Genomic DNA, 19,381 nt, shown 5'->3' on the forward strand with positions numbered 1-19,381 from the left:
TCTGAGTGTTCCAGTTTCCCTGTGCTGGTGAGTTAACTGCCAACTGTAATTAGTTCCAAATCTTAATGGAAGGCAGGAAAATTGGGGAGTAAATGTCACGTGGACATGGGCTGTTGGGGAATGGGATCGATAGTCATGTACTGTAGCCCAGCTGGTAGAGTTGTTGCCACACAGAACCAGAGACACTGGGCTCAACTCTGACCTCAGGTGTTGTTTGTGTGGAGTTTGCACGTTCTCCCTGTGCTCACATGGGTTTCCTCCCACATCCCACAGACGTGCGGGTTTGTAGGTTGATTGGCCTCTGTAAATTGCCCCTAGTGTGTAGGAAGTGGATGAGAAAATGGGATAACATCAACCTTACGATGTTTGATCGATGGTCGGTGGGCCGAAGGGCCTGTTTCAATGCTGTGTCTCTAAACTAATCTCTGAACTCATAACTAATTATGCTGAATGTCCTCTTTAGAAACATAGAAACATAGAAAATAGGTGCAGGAGTAGGCCATTCGGCCCTTCGAGCCTGCACCGCCATTCGATATGATCATGGCTGATCATCCAACTCAGTATCCAATCCCTGCCTTCTCTCCAAACCCCCATATCCCTTTAGCCACAAGGGCCACATCTAACTCCCTCTTAAATATAGCCAATGAACTGGCCTCAACTACCTTCTGTGGCAGAGTATTCCACAGATTCACCACTCTCTGTGTAAAAAATGATTTTCTCATCTCGGTCCTAAAAGACTTCCCTCTTATCCTCAAACTGTGACCCCTAGTTTTGGACTCCCCCAACATCGGGAATAATCTTCCTGCATCTAGCCTGTCCAACCCCTTAAGAATTTTGTAAGTTTCTATAAGATATCCCCTCAATCTTCTGAATTCCAGCATGTACAAGCCGAGTCTATCCAGTCTTTCCTCATATGAAAGTCCTGCCATCCCAGGAATCAGTCTGGTGAACCTTCTCTGTACTCCCTCTATGGCAAGAATGTCCTTCCTCAGATTAGGAGACCAAAACTGTACGCAATACTCCAGGTGTGGTCTCACCAAGACCCTGTACAACTGCAGTAGAACCTCCCTGCTCTTATACTCAAATCCTTTTGCTATGAATGCTAACATACCATTTGCTTTCTTCACTGCCTGCTGCACCTGCATTCCTACTTTCAATGACTGGTGTACCATGACACCCAGGTCTCGTTGCATCTCCCCTTTTCCTAATCGGCCACCATTCAGATAACAGTCTACTTTCCTGTTTTTGCCACCAAAGTGGATAACCTCACATGTATCCACATTATACTGCATCTGCCATGCATTTGCCCACTCACCCAACCTATCCAAGTCACCTTGCAGCCTCCTAGCATCCTCCTCACAGCTAACACTGCCCCCCAGCTTCGTGTCATCCACAAACTTGGAGATGTTGCATTCAATTCCCTCATCCAGATCATTAATATATATTGTAAATAGCTGGGGTCCCAGCACTGAGCCTTGCGGTTCCCCACTAGTCACTGCCTGCCCCTCCTTACCCCTGCACCTCCTTACACCTCCTCCACACTGCTTCCTCTCCCAGTTTGACCTGGTCACCCCTATTGAAATCTCCAAACTCATCAGCTCTTCCAAACCCACTACCTGCTCCCTCGACCCTCTCCCCACTCCCCTGCTGAAGTCCTGCCTCCCCGTTCTCTGCCTCTACGTCACTAATCTCTTCAACTCCTCATTGACCCAAGGAATTGTCCCCTCCGCTTTCAAAACTGCTGCTGTCACACCAATCTTAAAGAAACCTGGTCTTGATCCCTCCTCTCTCATTAACTACCGCCCAATCTCAAACCTCCCCTTTCTTTCAAAAACCCTGGAGCGTATCGTTGCGTCGCAACTTCATTCCCACCTCCTTGCGTATAACCTACTTGAACCCCTCCAATCTGGCTTTCGCCCCCTCCATAGCACAGAAACTGCTCTCCTCAAAGTCCTCAACGACCTCCTCACCTCTGCTGACACTGGTTCCCTCAACATCCTCATCCTCCTCGACCTGAGCGCAGCCTTCGATACAGTGAACCATAACATCCTGCTTACCAGACTCAAAGACCTTGGCATTGAAGGCTCTGCACTCAGCTGGCTCCGTTCCTACCTTTCCAACAGATCCCACTTCATCTCTCTCCACAACTACACCTCTGCTACAGCCACAGTCACTCAAGGCGCTCCCCAAGGCTCCGTACTCGGCCCCCTCCTCTTCATCATCTACATCCTCCCCCTTGGTCAGATACTCCGCCACTTCAACCTGGACTTCCACTGTTACGCCGATGACACCCAGATCTACCTTGGCACCAAATCCCCCCACAACCCCCCCCCTCTCCCATATCAACTCCTGTTTGTCAGCTATAAAAACCTGGATGCAACATAACTTCCTCAAACTCAACAGCGATAAGACAGAATTCCTCCTCATAGGCTCCAAAGCCACACTCAGCAAAATCAATAACCCCACTCTCACCATCGACGGCACCACTGTCTCCCCATCTCCCCAGGCCCGCAACCTTGGCGTGATCTTTGATTCCACCCTCTCCCTTGAACCTCACATCCGCCATGTCATTAAAACCTCCTTCTTTCATCTCCGCAACATCGCCAAACTCAGACCCTCTCTCACACCTCCCAGCTGCTGAAATACTCATCGATGCCTTCATCTCCTCCCGACTGGACTATTGCAACTCACTTCTCCTTGGCATCAGCTCCACCTACATCAACCGACTCCAACTGGTCCAGACGCAGCCGCCCAACTCATCACCCACACCAAATCCTGGCATCACATCACTCCAGTCCTCAAACAACTTCACTGGCTTCCCATCTCCCACCGGATCACCTACAAAATCCTGATCGTCACCTACAAAGCCCTCCACCTTCTGCCCCCCCCCCCCCCATATCTCACTGACCTCCTCTCCCCCTACCAACCCTCACGGTCTCTCAGATCCACATCAGCCGGACTCCTCTCCATCCATAAGTCCAACCTCCGCAGTTTTGGGGACAGAGCCTTCTCCAGGGCAGCTCCCAGGCTCTGGAACTCCCTCCCCCAACTGATCCGCAATTCCGTGTCCCTCACCATCTTCCAGTCCCGCCTTAAGACCCATCTCTTCACCTCTGCCTATCCTTAGCCCCACGTCCCCCTCCCTTTTCATCTGTGCATTAATTACCTCATATTGTGTTTTGATTTGTATTCTGTCTTTACTTTGTGTACTAGTCATGTCTCTACTATTTATTTCATTCCCCTTACATGTTTTTCCTCTACCTGCTAAATTTTTGTAAGGTGTCCTTGAGACTCTTGAAAGGCGCCCATAAATAAAATTTATTATTATTATTAGTATTCTGAAAAGGACCCGTTTTTTCCTACTCTTTGCTTCCTGTCTGCCAGCCAGTTCTCTATCCACATCAATACTGAACCCCCAATACCATGTGCTTTAAATTTGTATACTAATCTCTTATGTGGGACCTTGTCAAAAGCCTTCTGAAAGTCCAGATATAACACATCCACTGGTTCTCCCTTATCCACTCTACTAGTTACATCCTCGAAAAATTCTATAAGATTCGTCAGACATGATTTACCTTTCATAAATCCATGCTGACTTTGTCCAATGAATTCACCACTTTCCAAATGTGCTGCTATCCTATCTTTGATAACTGACTCCAGAATTTTCCTCACTACCGATGTTAGACTAACTGGTCTGTAATTCCCCGTTTTCTCTCTCCCTCCCTTTTTTAAAAGTGGGGTTACATTAGCTACCCGCCAATCCTCGGGAACTTTCTATGTCGTGGGAAAATATGACAAATATATTTTTCTTCTATTCTTCAAGGAGCCCTTGGATTAACTGCAAGTGCAAAGGCTGTCATGGCGAGCATGGGCGCTGGTTTTGGCTATGTTGCCAAATCATTTTTTTGTGAGTCTTCAGGTGAACATTTTTTTATGAAGGCAATTCCAATGTGGTTTTGCAAGGTCCAGTCTGCGAATAAAATTATTATCTGTTCTGGATCATCAGATTATTATTTGTTAATCTCAAAGGATGAACAATAGCCTGTACCACAATAAACATTGCAAGGTTCCCTATCCCATCGAATTATTGCAATAACATTGACAGAATGGAGACTTTTGAAATGTTGTTAACATTCACGTTTTCCTTCAATGCTACTGTTCAAGAGTGATTCTAGATGAATGCAAAATAAAAAAAAGTTATAAAAAATTAATATGGTGTTGATGAAATCTCTACAAACTGTTCTAACATCTAATGTTAGTGTGTGAGGGGTTATGGGGAGAAAGCAGGAGAATGGGGTTGAGAGGGAAAGATAGATCAGCCATGATTGAATGGCGGAGTTTACTTGATGGGTCGAATTGCCTAATTCTGCTCCTAGAATTTATGAATGTGGCTCCGTAGGACTGCAGGGCTCGAAATTAACGGTTGCCCGGTTGCCAATGGCCACCTAAAGTCCCACCAGGCAACCTAAAAGCCGTGTCATTTTTTCCGGCTTGGCAAGCGAAGGGAAGTTTGGCTGATGTGGACAGCGGACGGCCTGATGCAAACTGTACCGGCGTTTCTCAGAGAACTTCTACCTTATCCTTGTTCCCTGCCTTGCCCTGTGGAGTTGCTGCTTGTTTGTGAACCAGCGGCTCAGGCAGCGAATTGGCGCTCGACACCGCTGCAAATTGTTCTGTTGCTGTTGTTCCCTTAAAGGGCCTGTCCCACTTTGCGATTTTTTTTCAACGACTGTGGAGTGTCAGTGTCTGACCCACGTAAAACAGTCACTGGACTCGAACCCCCAATATTCTGCATGGGAACTAAACTGTTGGCCACGAGTTGTCCCAGAGGCAGATCTCTCTCCCAATGGTCTCTCCAAACCCCCAGATGCAGCGGGCTTTGCAACTGGATGCAGGCAATGTTTCAATGTATCAGTAGCACCCATCTAATCCGGCCACTGAGTCTAAATACCCAGCACCCATTTTGAAGCAAGGCGAGGGGGCGGATGAGGGGGGGGGGGGAAGGGGGTGTTCCCAAAGTCTGCATTTATCCCATAGTCAATGTTACTAAAACAGATGATGTGGAGTAGACTTTGTGCAGCACTATTAGTGGGATCTAGGTGTCACAGGCTCGGTCCACAAATGGGGGGCGTCGGGGAAAGTGGGGGGAGGGGGGTGATGGGAGAAGGGAGGGAGAGGGGGAAAAGGGGATGTGAGGGAAGGGGGGAGAGTGGAGAAGGGGGAAAAGAGTGGAGCGGGGAGGAGGAAGAAGGGAGTAAGGGAAGAAGGGTGGGATTGGAGAAGGAGGGATGGGGCCGGAGGGGGGAAGAGGGGAGTAGAAGGGAGTTCAGTCTACACTCACTGAATCCATCCCTGTGGAAAGTTAGAGACGGTGATTTGGATCTGGAAGCGGACCAATGCAAGATAAAACTGAACGATTCAGACATCTTTTCATTTGCACAGTTGATTTTATTGTATTAAATGTAATATATTAATGTTTAAAATCCATGCATTGAAGGAAGAATATTTTACAGCCCATCTGTGGTCCCTAACCCTAACCAGGTGTCACTAACAGGGCAGCATACGTCAGCGTGTGACACAGCGCACGACATGATGAGACACCCAAATGTCGCCCCTGGATTTTGAACATTCCAAAATCGTGGGGCAACAGGGAGACACCGCCTGTCATTACATGCGTCACAACGCGTCACGTCCCGACCACTACCTGACAACCTCTTTTCAGGCTGTCGCCGAAAATGTCGCCCAAGTGGGACAGGCCCTTAAATCCCTAACCCACGGGAGGGGGAGAGAAACTGCAAAGCCACCTGCCCGCGTTTGGTCCTTATCCCTCCAAACCTGTCCTATCCATGTACCTGTCGCTGTCCCTGTCTTTCTATCTGTCTCTGTCTCCGCCTCTGTCTATCTCTGCCTCTGCCCTTTCTGTATCTCTCTGTCTCTGTCTCTCGCTTGCCAGTCCTCCCCACTTTTTCATCAAAAACCCACCCCGAAATTTGGACATTGAATCTCCCCCTAATGCTCCAGTGTAGTGCCAAGTAACAGCCATGTTGCTGAAAGGGTTGTTGTGATACAGCATGGTGTTCCTGAAGTCCCACACCAGAAGAGCTACCCAACATCTGCACTCTCCTTGACCTCGTCCTTACCATACCGGCAAGTTCAGCTGAGGCTGAGCGAGGCTTCAACCGGCTGAAGCAGCTGAAGACCACCATCAGAAGTTCCCTCCAGGACGACCAGGTGACGGATCAGCTCCTCATCATGCTGCAGGCCAGTAACATCAAGGACTTTGATCCCCAGCCAGCCATCAACTTGTGGCATACAGGAGGGACGTGGGAAAGGAGGCCTGACACAGGAGAAGACTCAGCTGCAGCATCTGCCTCGGGACCTCACCCTGACAGTGACAAGTCTGATGAGGAGGATGCTCTGCTCAAGAGTGACTCAGATGACAATTAAAGTGACTTTTAGAAGTGTTTGAACAGCTGTGTCTTTACTTTGCTTTTCCGGAGATGGTTCAAATATCAAGCAGAATAGTTACACAAGTTCTCACAAATATAATGTTTCTGGTCATTTAACTTTGATATCCCCCCCCTCCTCCCACCAAAAATAAATAAATAACCACTTCAGCCGTTTTTAATGCCCTGCTGGACACTTGCCAAGTTCCATGATTGATTCAATATAGTCACCTACTTCCATGACTCATCTTCTTAGTGGGCACAGAGTAAAAGAAGTACTATGTACATTCAAAAGTATGGTATAGGACTAGTCAGGCAATAATAAAACAGTAACAAGTATGTTACAAGAAAAATAAAATCAAAGGACACTTCCATTCTCTTTATTTCTTTTAAATTACAAAATCCTAGAGCAGAAGGGATATTATGTATCTATTTTTCCCCTCTTGATGTCACTGCGTCTACCTTCAAAGGTATCAAACAGATCGATTCAATTTTTTATCAACTTACCTTGCTGTGACTGGGCACAACAGAGATTGATGATTGAAGATTCAAGAGGCAAAGACTCGTGCTATGGCCATGTCATGATAATTATATGTTACCATGGTCCAGGATTTATTGACAATAGGTTGATCATACGCTGAATAATCCAACCACATTTTTGTTTGCAAGTGGAAAGAAAAAATAGAAATTGCATTCGTTGCAACGTGTAAAAAAAGTTGAGATACTGTATTATAATTTTGCTGCATCCACCTAAATGACCACGTAAACTGTCATTCGGCAACCTAAAAAGCTGCCAAGGTTGCCCGGCTGGCAACGGCGAAAAAAAATTAAGTGAGAGCCCTGTTTTGCTTCCCCAAAGAGCCTTGGGATGTTAAATCATTGACGATATTGGGCTGGATTGTCCACTGATTCTGGAGCTAACCAGCCTCAGAAGCACAATGCTTTCAGATTATTAATGCTGATCGGCTGAGAGTGTATAAGTGTGTGAAATGTAATTTTGAGGACTGTATTAATAGAAAGCATGTGAATACAAGGTGTCTCTGAGCTTTAGATGTTGTTCTTGAGAAATGGAGATGCTTGGTATGAAGCTTAGAGTAGTTTGAGACTGGTGTTGCCACATCTGGGAAATTGTACTTCCATTTTAGAGGTATACCATGGAAACATGCTCTTTGGCCCATCATGCTGATCATCGTTCACCCGTTCATATTAGTTGGATATTATCCCACTTTTCCATTCACTCTCTACACACTAGGGGCAGTTTTACAGAGGTCAATTAACCTACAAATCCGCAAGTCTCTTGGGATTGTGGGATTAAACCAAAACGCCCAGAGGAAGCCCACACGGTCACAGTGAGATTGCGCAAATTCCATACAAACGGGATCTGAGGTCAGGATCAAACCTAGAATTCTGGCATTGGAAGGCAGCAGCTCTAACAGCTGCACCATTTGTGGATCTGGTCAATTGAACCTCAGATACTGAACTTTCTTTAGTGTTCCATGCATGTCCTTGGTTTTTGAATTCAGACCTTGACCTCCTGTCGATTTCTTCCATTATCTCAGTGCAATATTTGAAAAACATACGGGACTCGCTCTCCCAGTGTTGTTCTTAATATGCTCTGACATTCAATGACATCACTACCGCTGATCCCTGTTAGAAATTTTCCAACAAAGACTATTACAAAAACGGAGGTAGAAACTGAACGAACTTTATTATGAGAGAGAGAGAGTCACACAGAGCCCAAGTGTCTGTGGGAGTCGTCTCTGAGCTAATGCTGAAAACCATCTCTTTTATACATTGATTTAGACAAAAAGCATCCAGACAAATGGTAATGAACAAGGACACTCAGAATTCAAAGGAAATAACATTTAGCTGTGGAAAGTTACACTGGAGCAAGATTAGTCGTTCTGCAAGTTCTGTGATAGACTCTTAATCTCCGAGACCTGTCAATTACTTGTGCCCTAGGCAGTTTCGGTAAACAATCTTGTGCAGACACAGATAGAATACACAAGGAAATAGTTACATAAATGTTTCCATCATTTTCCTCCTCTTTATACAAATTTACTGAATTATAATCTAAAACAAATTTATGTCCTTCGAGTTGAAGTCCCCAAGTTTCTTCACAGAACCACATGTTCTCTCGACTTTCTGTAGTTCGATCATTCGTGAGGGTTCAATCAGTCAGGAATGTTTCTCTCAAGTCAATTTCATAGCATTGTCTCGCTTCTGCTTTGGTTGGTATTAGTTCTTATAACATAATCATTTTCTTAGTGAGGGCCGTTTCAATCAGTTGCTGGGCGAGTCCTCTCACACAGGGGATGATGCAGCAGCCCAGGCAGACCAGTACCCCTGCAATGACTATGAAAGCGGTTAGTGCAGAAATAACAACATTTTTCCATTTCCCGAAACATGAGTCCAGGAACCAAGTCCAGGAGGTGACGACTCCTGAATTCTCAGCCAATTCCTCTGCCAGTGAAGTGAGTCCAGCCAGGGCCCTGGAGACTGACCCATCAGGTGCGGTATTATTTGGAATAAAGGTACAACAAGATGATCCGAACATTACACATACTCCTCCCTTGTCTGCTAGTAGCATGTCCAAGGCCATTCTATTCTGCCAGGCCATTAGACTGGTCCGATCTAGTTGTTCGGCTAACCCTTTCACAGCATCTCTTGTATAATTGATAAATTGCTGCTGATTATAATATAAGTAATTTATCCAATCTACATTTTTATTAATGGTTGACCACCAGAAGATGACAGACTCAAATCCTGCAGCTATCTGATTGCGTGCCTTAAATTCATCTGGAACCCCTCTGGGCACTCCAATTTCATCTATGTAAATGTGTGCATCTAAAGAACCTTTAGCAAGTTCCCTTTTCACTCTATTCCCTGTCTCGGATTTCTCCTTCACATCTTTCAGTGTTACGAGAGTAAACGGCATCATCAGCTGTATCAATGCACAGGTACCTTTCCAGTTCTTAGGTAGCTTTGCCCTCAATATTCTCCCTCCACAGTACCACCAAACATCTGCCCTCCCGACCTCATGTTCAACCAGAGCAGTTGTGTCCAACCCTGACAAGGGACCAGATGATAGTACAGGGGCAGGAACGGAAACGTTTACTATAATCTCGCATAACTCCAGTGTTCCCAGCTCCTTACCTCCAAGATCCCATCTAGTGAAACAATTACATTTTCCGTCGGTTGGTACAGTGAATGGAGGTGGGATCATGTCCTTAACTATGGGGGGGAATAGAAAATGCAAATCTGTGCAATTCTCATTCTGTGGCTTGCGTTTACTAAGGTACAATGATAACATGCACTTGACTCCGCCTGGTGAGTTGGTAAAATTTAACGGGAAGGGTGTTGGAATAAGTTGTGGTTTTGCGGATGCACAAGCATAACAATCCGTCCTGTCTAAGGACTTAGCTGTGTAACGCATCCATTCCAGCCATGCATTATCATCCGTATATCCAGTCTCAATTTCCAGACTCTTCCGGAGGTCTGCTACTGGGATGACCTTAATTACTTGTTCTCCTGTCTTTGGTGGTGGCCGAGTTTCCTTATCTACCTGGGCCTTACTGTAACTTCAGTGCCTGCTGGTTCGACTTCTCTCACTTCCAACTGGCTACAGGGATCCTTCCAACTAACTTCGACACACACGTAATACCACCCTACATCTTTCTTCTGGATGTTTCTCACGGTTATATACGTTTTCCAAGTAGGCTGTGTATTTCCCCATCTTCCCCGGTTACTCCAGCCAGGGTTCGTATGGGTGTAGGACTTTCTTTTTAACGACCATCGCTGGTATTGCTCCATTTCGGTCTCTTTCTAGCCTGAGGCCTCATAGTGTTGGAAAACATAATGCCATTTCGAACAGGGTGCTAGACAGACATACACCCCATCCGTTACGTATGCTTTGTCCTCGCAACTGTCAGTTTTATACTGACATGGGTCGATTTCAAAAGTGCTACTACTTCCTCGGGTCAGGTATATTGTATACTTCGCATAGGCTGTGGTGATTAATGCAATTCCACTCAGAATAATCAGCCCCCACTTCATGGTTTCGGAGGTGTAGGTTTCCGATCGTTACTGGACCTATACAGGCTGTCAGCCGTCGTCGGTCCCCCTTTCTCCTAATCTACTTGGGATTTTTACTCTTTTGCCGTGTGTGATATGTACCCACGTTGGCCTTTCGGCAATTCTTACCGCAGTGGGAGTAGTAAGTAGTACTTGATACGGACCTTCCCACCGAGGGCTTGACCACCCTTTTCTTTTGATAATTTTTACGAACACCCAGTCTTCTGGCTTTAATTCCTCCACGAGATCCCCTTCCGCTTGGTCAAGACCTGTTAAACCTTTCAACACACGAGATTTGTTTATTAGCATTTTCTTCATGTACTGTGCTAGGGTACTATCTTCACTTACTGTCTCAGAAAGCTTTTGTAGAACAGGGTATTGGAATGGTTTACCATACAATATTTTGTATGGGGACATTCCCCTCGTACTTGGCAGCATTCTCATATTTAATAAGACTGATGGGAGACAATCTATCCAGGAAATTCCTGTTTCTGCCATTGCCTTCCTTAATTTGCTTTTAATAATTCCATTAGTCCTTTCTACTAACCCTGCAGACTGTGGGTGGTAAGAGCAGTGATGTTTTAATTGTATCTTTAGGGTCACCGTGAGCTTCTCTATTACCTCATTGACAAAATGGCTCCCATTGTCACTATATATTTTCTCTGGTATCCTGAACCTTGGTATGATATACGACTACCTGACGGGTCGACCACAGTTTGTCAAGCTGGGGACCAGTGTCTCTGGCACAGTGGTGTGCAATGTTGGAGCCCCACAGGGAACGGTTCTGGCCCCGTTCCTCTTCACCCTGTATACAGCAGACCTTAACTATAAGTCTGACACATGCCACGTACAGAAATATTCAGATGATACAGCGATTGTGGCATGTGTAAGGAACGGGCAGGAGGAGGAATACAGGAACTTGACCAGTGCCTTTTGTGCCTGGAGTGAAGAGAACTGTCTCATCCTGAACACAACTAAGACTAAAGAGATGGTGGTTAACTTTGGCAGGTCCAAGCTCCCCCTTCGGCCGGTCAACGCTGCAGGGGCTGACATTGTGGTGGTGCAGACATATAAATACCTTGGAGTGCACCTTGACAACAAACTGGACTGGTCTGTCAACTCTGACTCCCTCTACAAAAAAGGCCAGAGCAGACTCTTTTTCCTCAGAAGGCTCAAATCCTTCAATGTGTCTAATGATATGCTGCACATGTTTTACAACACTGTGGTTGCAAGTGTTATTTTCTACGCTGTTGTCTGCTGGGGCAACAGCATTAGTGCAAAAAACAACAAGAAGCTGGTCAAACTGGTTAAACGAGCTAGCTCAGTGCTGGAGGGGAGAGTAGACTCTGGGATGGATGTGCTTGAGAGGCGTATGAGGCACAAGGTGCAGGCCATCCTGAAAAACCCCGGGCAACCCCTCCATTAATTCTGGAGAGTCAAAAGAGCACTCGGAACAACAACCGGCTCCTCTCCCTGCCCTGTAGAACGTAGCGGTTCAGGAGATCCTTCACCCCTGCAGCCATTAGATTTTATAATTCGGACCGCTAGGCTGTAGGGGGATGCATTTTGCAATTTTTAATTTTTAATTGTTAATTATTGGTCTTTTTAAGTATTTATTGCTCTCAGGTAGTGTCCACATTGTATTCTATGTATTTTCTGTCTGCGTTCGTTTTGAATCTGTGGGTTTGTTGGTTGGGGGCTTCTGGACATCTGAATTTCCCTGAGGGGATCAATAAAGTATTTATTATTATTATTTATTATTATGTCCCTGAGGAGAGCTTTTGCCACTGTCAATGCATCCGCATTGGCAGAGGGAAAAACTTCAACCCATCGGGAAAATACATCAATAATCACTAAACAATATTTCTTCCTTTGCGAGGGGGTTAATTCAATAAAGTCCATATTTAAATTTTGAAATGGGTACCTTGGTTGTGGGTACTTCCCTTGTTGTTTCTTCATGTTTCCTTGTGGATTGTACCTGGCACATATCTCGCACGTTTCGCAGTACTTCTTTGCATAACTCGTGAACCCATAGGTTTTGAACACCTTCTCGACTAGTTGCACCATTCCTCCTGTTGAGACATGGGTTACCCCATGGCTCATAACACAGGCAATTCTCCACAGTCCATCCTCCTGTTTTTCCACTTCATCCATTTTCCATTAGGGTTTGCCTCAAAGTTCTTGCTAACAGTACTCTGACGTTTGGCACAGGATCAGATGTTAGCTGTAGCAAATGTGGCATCAAATGCTCAGCAAATTGTGCTATTGGTATATAATCATCTTCTATCACTGCCTGGCGACAAAGACAAATACAAAGGCTTGACGACCTGACCACTTCACACTGTGGAAAAACTTATCAACAAGTTCACTGATCAAGTCCACCGCTAAAGCAGGAGTTGAAGCTGCATAACATTTTCTGATCATCTCACTCACCAGTCTGTAGGCAATCCATCGGACTGAAGATGCCTTATCCGCACAGAGGCTGAGAGATAAGGGGCGCAGATAGTTATACACATCTTTGGGGTTGTACAGTTCCAGCAGCAAAATAAGTTGTTCGGAAAGATCAGCTCTGAAGCCCCAATTCCTGCTGTTATCTGTTACCATTGTAGAGAAGGGTGGTGCAATGTGTGATTGGTCGATATGCATTGTATCACTAACACAGTCTTCCTCAACGGTGGCTGAAATGTCGGCAGTTAAAGACACATTGCCTTGCTCAACCCTTCTTGGATCAACTGCAGCAGATTCCGTTTGCAACTGTGTTTGATTAAACAGTGACTACAAATTTTTCTTCCTCAAAGTCAAGATCCAAAGCTTGCAGTGCAGCAGTTAAAATATCCACTTGTGCTTTGACATCTGGGTCATCTATGTGTGGTGGGTATTATACTAATCCACAATCCCATCATAATATCTCGGCCTAGCAAATTTACTGGACAAGTCGCTGAGACCAGTACCTGTTCCTCACAACACACATTAGATATTGGTTCTTGGAACTTAAGTGGTATTGTCAAGAACTCCACGTTAGTATGCTCCGTGGCGGACTTTACTGTTAATGAATTCTTGGAGTATAGTGTTCCCGGGGGCTCTTCGTCTTTTATTAGATGCTATCGCATAAGAATGTCATCCTTTCCCCATTCACTATTAAACTTATCGTAGGCTTTTGGTAAGGCGTAGAAGATTTCTTCTAGATCCAATATTTGCAGAGGCTCTTTGTCGGCTGGGGGAGTGGGAGTATCTCTGGTAGATTTGTCCCTCCCTTCAGCCTCGGTCAGTCAGGATCGGTCATAGCTTCGGGACCTTGAACCCTCCTCGCCTTCTCTTAGTGTAATATGCTTAGCCTGGGGACAATCTCGAACCCAATGGTCGAGTTTTCCGCAGACAAAACATCCCTCCCCCCTTGGGGACCTACTCCCTCTATCTCTGCCTCTACCTCTTCCTCTGCCTCTCTGGCATCCCCGCCCCTGATCTCCTTGTTTTACCCGGTAGAATACAGGGACGGTATTTTCGCTTATTTCCTCAACATCGGCCAGATAAGCGTTCTTTACAATCTTTTTCTGTTTGGTGTTTTCCTCCGCATGTACTGCCCAATCTTTTACATCATTGAGTGCCTTTGTTTCCCATCCCACCATGTGCTTTTTTATATATAAACTAATCTCGGGTTTTAATCCGTTTAACAGTTCGATTTTAAACTGTTGGGCAAACGGTCCATTATCCACCCACGGGATCGGTACTTCTTGTCCACTATTTGCCTCAAAGACAACCCTAAGTCTGGAGAAATAGTGTAGCATAGGCTCGTCTTTATTCTGTGTACATTCCCTAATTTTATTGTAATCGACTCCTCTCTGGAAGTGTGCTCTTATTCGATTTTCAATAGCTATTCGTCTGTTATGATAATCATTCTGACCTGGTGCCCACTGAAGGGGTGCTCCATTTACAATAGCATTCCAGTCTCCTTCAATTAAACACCAATCACACCCGATAAGACTTCGCAACGCTTGTTCATATTCTACCGTATTTAAACGATAACTTACAACCAGGTTTCCAAAGTCCCTCTGCCACTTTGTGAAATTATCTCTAGGATGTGGAATGCCCTCCAGTGCCTTTTTAATATCCTCCATATTCCATGGCCTGTACACATACATTGGCCCCACTGTGCCGGCATCTGGATTAGGCATTGCAATCATAGGATACATTTCAGCCCTGCTTGGTCTTATTGACCGTGGAGATTTAGGCTCAAATATAGGACCTGCATGAAGATTATAAACGGTACCTGAGCGAGTGGTTTTCGGACTGTGCAAACCTGGGTGCAGCTGGCCGCTTTCCTTAATGGTTGGTTTTTGTTCCAGTACAGGGGTTGGAGCCCTTGTTGAGTCCGATCCGACGGTTTCTTCCACTGGTGGCAAGGCCACCCCCTTTTTCTCCGGTGTGAACGGAGGGGGGGGGGGGGGGGGCACTCGCCATACCCGGTGATCGGTGGGAGACCTCGTTGTCCCCCTTCTGGAGGAAAGCTTTTGGTAAGTTGTTCCTTCTCTTTTTCCTTTCCGTCTCTGCGCGATCTGGCTTTCTGAAGCCACAGACGTGCTTCATGGTAGCCCAACTTGTCTTTATCCTTCCTTCTTTTTGTTGCATCTTTGGCAATAGCAGACATTAATTTACAACAATCAACAAGTAACTTACCACTAAAATCATACCTTTCTTTCCACTTGTTTAAGTACTTACAATTACGCTTACTTTGTATAAACATACATTTCTCATCACCTTCATAACCTTTTGAGTTTGTCGAGCCCATTCTGATTCCCTCCTCGAGAATTACGACTATACTTTTTCCCCGTCAAGTCCAACTTGACTGAAGTCCCAGACTTCTTACCTTGGACGACCCCGTTCGTCGTCCGAGTAGTCCAACCACTCTTCTCAATTGTCCCCGACAATTCTTTGGTAACCCCGTCACCTGAGTAGTCCAATTACTCTTCTCCTGTCAAGTCCAACTTGACCTCTGAAGTCCCAGACTTCTTTGGCGACCCAGTCGCCGGAGTGGTCCAACTACTCTCTTCAATTGTCCCCGACAATTCTGTATGCCGTCCCGGGTTTCTGAGGAAGGTAACAAAATACAACTCGGCAAAGTCAAAATTACTTAGCTGGGGCCCCACTATCTACGGAACGTTCAGTCCTACCTCCGGCGTGACAGTTGAGCCCCGTCACTCTGCCCCGGTGTCCGTAAGGAACCTTAAAATGAGCGCTATTGGTTCCCCTGAAAACCGGCAACAGAGGTATTGGGGCCCCACGTTGGGCGCCAATTATGTTAGAAATTTTCCACAAAGACTATTACAAAAACGGAGGTAGAAACTGAACGAACTTTATTGTGAAAGAGAGAGTCACACAGAGCCCAAGTGTCTGTGGGAGTCGTCTCTGAGCTAATGCTGAAAACCATCTCTTTTATACATTGATTTAGACAAAAAGCATCCAGACAAATGGTAATGAACAAGGACACTCAGAATTCAAAGGAAATAACATTTAGCTGTGGAAAGTTACACTGGAGCAAGATTAGCCGTTCTGCAAGTTCTGTGATAGACTCTTAATCTCCGAGACCTGTCAATTACTTGTGCCCTAGGCAGTTTCGGTAAACAACCTTGTGCAGACACAGATAGAATACACAAGGAAATAGTTACATAAATTTTTCCATCAATCCCACTATCAATATCCTGGGTGTTACCATTGACCGGAAACTGAACGGGAATGGTCATAAACATTATGTGGCTCTCAAGAGCAGATCAGAGGCCTTTGGTGAATTATTCACCTAGCGGCGGCACGGTGGCACAACAGTAGAGTTGCCACAGCGTTAGGGTTCGATGCTGACTACAGGTGCTGCATGTACGGAGTTTGTACGTTCTCCCCATGACATGTGTGAGTTTACCCCAGGAACCTCGGTTTCTTCCAATGTTCCTAAGATGTACAGGTTTGTATAATTGTATACATTGATTGTAAATTGTAACTTGTAAACTGATGTGGTCACATTGTCCATTTTTCTCCACCTTTCAACGACCTCACCCATCATTTAAAATCATCCTCTCTACCAAATATCTTTGTTGCTTTCCTCCTTCAGATGTTGCATGAAGTTGTGGAGCGAAACGTCAAGATAACAAGCTCCAGCCCATACCAGCATTTAGGCACTTGTTTACATTAATCTGACACCAGTCACACTTTATTCTAGCCATATTCCCATCAACTCTGTTTCCACCCAGAATCTTCTACTCACCAACACTTGTGGGTCGGTTTAGAGTACACATTTACAGTAATTAACCCACACAATGTTTGGTGTGTTTCCCGCACATGACATTGTATCAGTCTGACCAAGCCCAGGGTATGTGGTATAGGAATAAAGGACCAAACGTAGACTGGGCGATGGTTTCACTGAATGCCTTCACTCAGTACACCTGGAGCTACCTGATGTCCCGGTTGCCAAATACTTTAATTCCCCTTCCCATTCCCACCCGACCTTTCTGCCCTAGGCCACCTCCATTGTCAGAGTAAGGCCAAACTCAAATTGGAGGAACAGCATCTCATATGCTGCTTGGGCAGCTTACAACCCAGTGGTATGACTTGATTTCTCTAACCCCTGCACTCCCTCTCTATCCCTCCCCTACCCAAGTCGTACCAGCTTCAAAGTCGTCTTGTTGAGTCTCATTGTCTGCACTCATTCTCACCTAACAAACAGCTAACAATGGCCTGTTTCCTTTATCATTGTTACATTTTTGTATGTCTTTCGTCCATTTGTTCTATATCTCTACATCACCATCTATATCTCTCATTTCCCTTTCCCATGACTCTGTCTGAAGAAGGGTTTCGACCCGAAACGTCACGCATTCCTTTTCTCCTGAAATGCTGTCTGACCCGTTGAGTTACTCCAGCTTTTTGTGTCTATCTTCAGCTACTGTTTACTTTGTTTCTGGACCAAGTTGTATAACCACAGACGTAAAAGCTAATAGTCATTTAAATTGAGGTATATGGAGGCAATATTGCAAGGCAGTGAAAGCCTATTTGGTCCACAACCATTGGGGCTCTCTCTGGACATAGTAAACTGACGGTATTCTCAACAAAATGCTCCCTATGTCTTGTGCGGAGTACATTGCACCATATACCCTTCCCATGGATAACAATCTCCTGCAAAACTCCTCAACATTTCCTTTATTTAGATTTGGGGCAAAACTGGTGGCAGGCTTTGGGAGAAAAATCATAACTTTAATTTAGTCTGAATGTATGGCTCTTTCAGGCAGCTAATATGACCAGTTATACCCGTAAAAGACAACTTTTCCTTATTGGCTCATCAACATCGAGAGTGGGCAAAGGATACCTACATAAATCATAATGCCATTCCCTATTCTAAAGACCTCAGCAGTGGTCATGTTTCATTTGATTGCTTCTCAACCTCTTTTGAACTGGATGAAGACAGTTTAGTTGAGAGTTACAGCATGAAAACAGGCCTTTCGGCCCACCAAGTCCGTGTGACCAGCGATCACCCGTACACAAGTTGTATGTTATCCCCAGTTTTGTATCCTACACACTAGGGGTCTCTGGCGCTGTAAGGCAGCAACTCTACCGCTGCACCACAGTGCCTCCTCAAATCATCGCCACACAGGCCTTCATGATGATGGCAAACGCTCTTAACGTCAAATCCATATTTGTGGCGGCTTGGTCTATAAGGATGCTAATCATTGGCATTTTCGTTTGTATATTAGTAATCACCATGCATTGTTATAATTTTTAAGATGAAGCCACAGAGCCAGAAGGTAACCAGAGTAAAATGCAAGGGAGAGATGTGGCAGATAGAATTACGTCTGAGAGGCAGGGGATGGTGGTGGGGAGGGGGGGGGGGGGGGGGGAAAAACAAGGGAAAAGGAGCTAGCAACAGCTGACTGAGGAATACGACAAGAGATCTGCCAGTTACAAGGTAACAACTAACTCATCACCTCGCGTTAACAGTTATGAGAAATAATACAACCACAAATATTTGGTAATTTGCAGAAACAGTAGAGTTACAAAAGTGCTGTTCCGTGAAATGGGAAATGAAACTTATCTTTGAATATGCTGCCAAAGGGTTGTTGGGCATGTGGGCAGATTTCTGAAGAAAAACAAAAACTTAACAACAGTTTCTAAACTGGAATCAATATTACCACATAGTTTGCACAATATGTGAAGTGCATTCTATTGTTTTCTTACAAAACTTGTGCAACTACTTTGTTTAAAGCATCATACCAACCAATTGAAAAGGTTGTCAATTCCCTACTTTCTTTTGGAGACTCAGGAACGTGCAGATGAATGAATGAATAAGTTTAATGGCCAAGTATTCACATACAAGGATTTTGCCGTGGTGCTCCGCCCGCAAGTGACAACATGACATACAGTGAGAGTTAGGAATGACACATAAAACATTAAACATTAATAATAAAACATTATTGATTAAACATGTGAATTAAATAAAATACCAGAGCAAAAGGAGGTTTTTGGTTATTGAGTAGAGCTATTACTCGTGGAAAAAAAAGCTGTTTTTATGTCTGGCTGTGGCAGCTTTGACAGTCTGGAGTCGCCTTCCAGAGGGAAGTTATTCAAAGAGTTTGTGGCCAGGGTGAGAGGGGTCAAAGATGATCTTACCCGCTTGCTTCTTGGCCCTTGCAGTGTACAATTCACCATTGGAGGGAAATTCGCAGTCAATAACCTTCTCAGCTGATCGGACGATTCGCTGCAGCCTCCGGGTGTCGTGCTTGGTGGCTGAGCCAAACCAGACCATGATGGAGAAGGTGAGGACAGACTCTACGAAGGCCGTATTGAATTGGACCATCATTGCCTGTAGTTCCTCAGCTACCACAGGA

At 45.2% G+C, this 19,381-nt stretch overlaps 1 protein-coding gene and 1 long non-coding RNA gene across 9 annotated transcripts in view; one reads left to right on the forward strand and one right to left on the reverse strand.

Annotated features, from left to right (window-relative positions):
- The window catches only part of LOC116988536 (interferon alpha-inducible protein 27-like protein 2B), a 143,947-nt gene extending 139,744 nt beyond the window's left edge, over nucleotides 1-4,203 (forward strand). For 7 of the 8 annotated variants that reach the window (XM_033045340.1, XM_033045336.1, XM_033045339.1 and 4 more), the window contains one exon: nucleotides 3,824-4,203. In XM_033045340.1, coding sequence (XP_032901231.1) covers nucleotides 3,824-4,041 — 218 coding nt within the window. In that variant the 3' untranslated portion in view covers nucleotides 4,042-4,203. The remainder of the gene's footprint in view (nucleotides 1-3,823) is intronic. The other variant, XM_033045342.1, reaches the window with a different exon arrangement.
- Nucleotides 368-3,819, reverse strand: LOC116988547. Its single transcript, XR_004415985.1, has 3 exons — nucleotides 3,772-3,819; nucleotides 2,387-2,389; nucleotides 368-455 (listed from the first exon to the last, which is right to left on the reverse strand). It is a non-coding gene; the product is annotated as an uncharacterized LOC116988547 (long non-coding RNA).
- Nucleotides 4,204-19,381: the final 15,178 nt, after the last annotated feature.

The sequence above is a fragment of the Amblyraja radiata genome, chromosome 27, assembly GCF_010909765.2.
Source record: "Amblyraja radiata isolate CabotCenter1 chromosome 27, sAmbRad1.1.pri, whole genome shotgun sequence".
NCBI classification, from domain to species: domain Eukaryota; kingdom Metazoa; phylum Chordata; class Chondrichthyes; order Rajiformes; family Rajidae; genus Amblyraja; species Amblyraja radiata.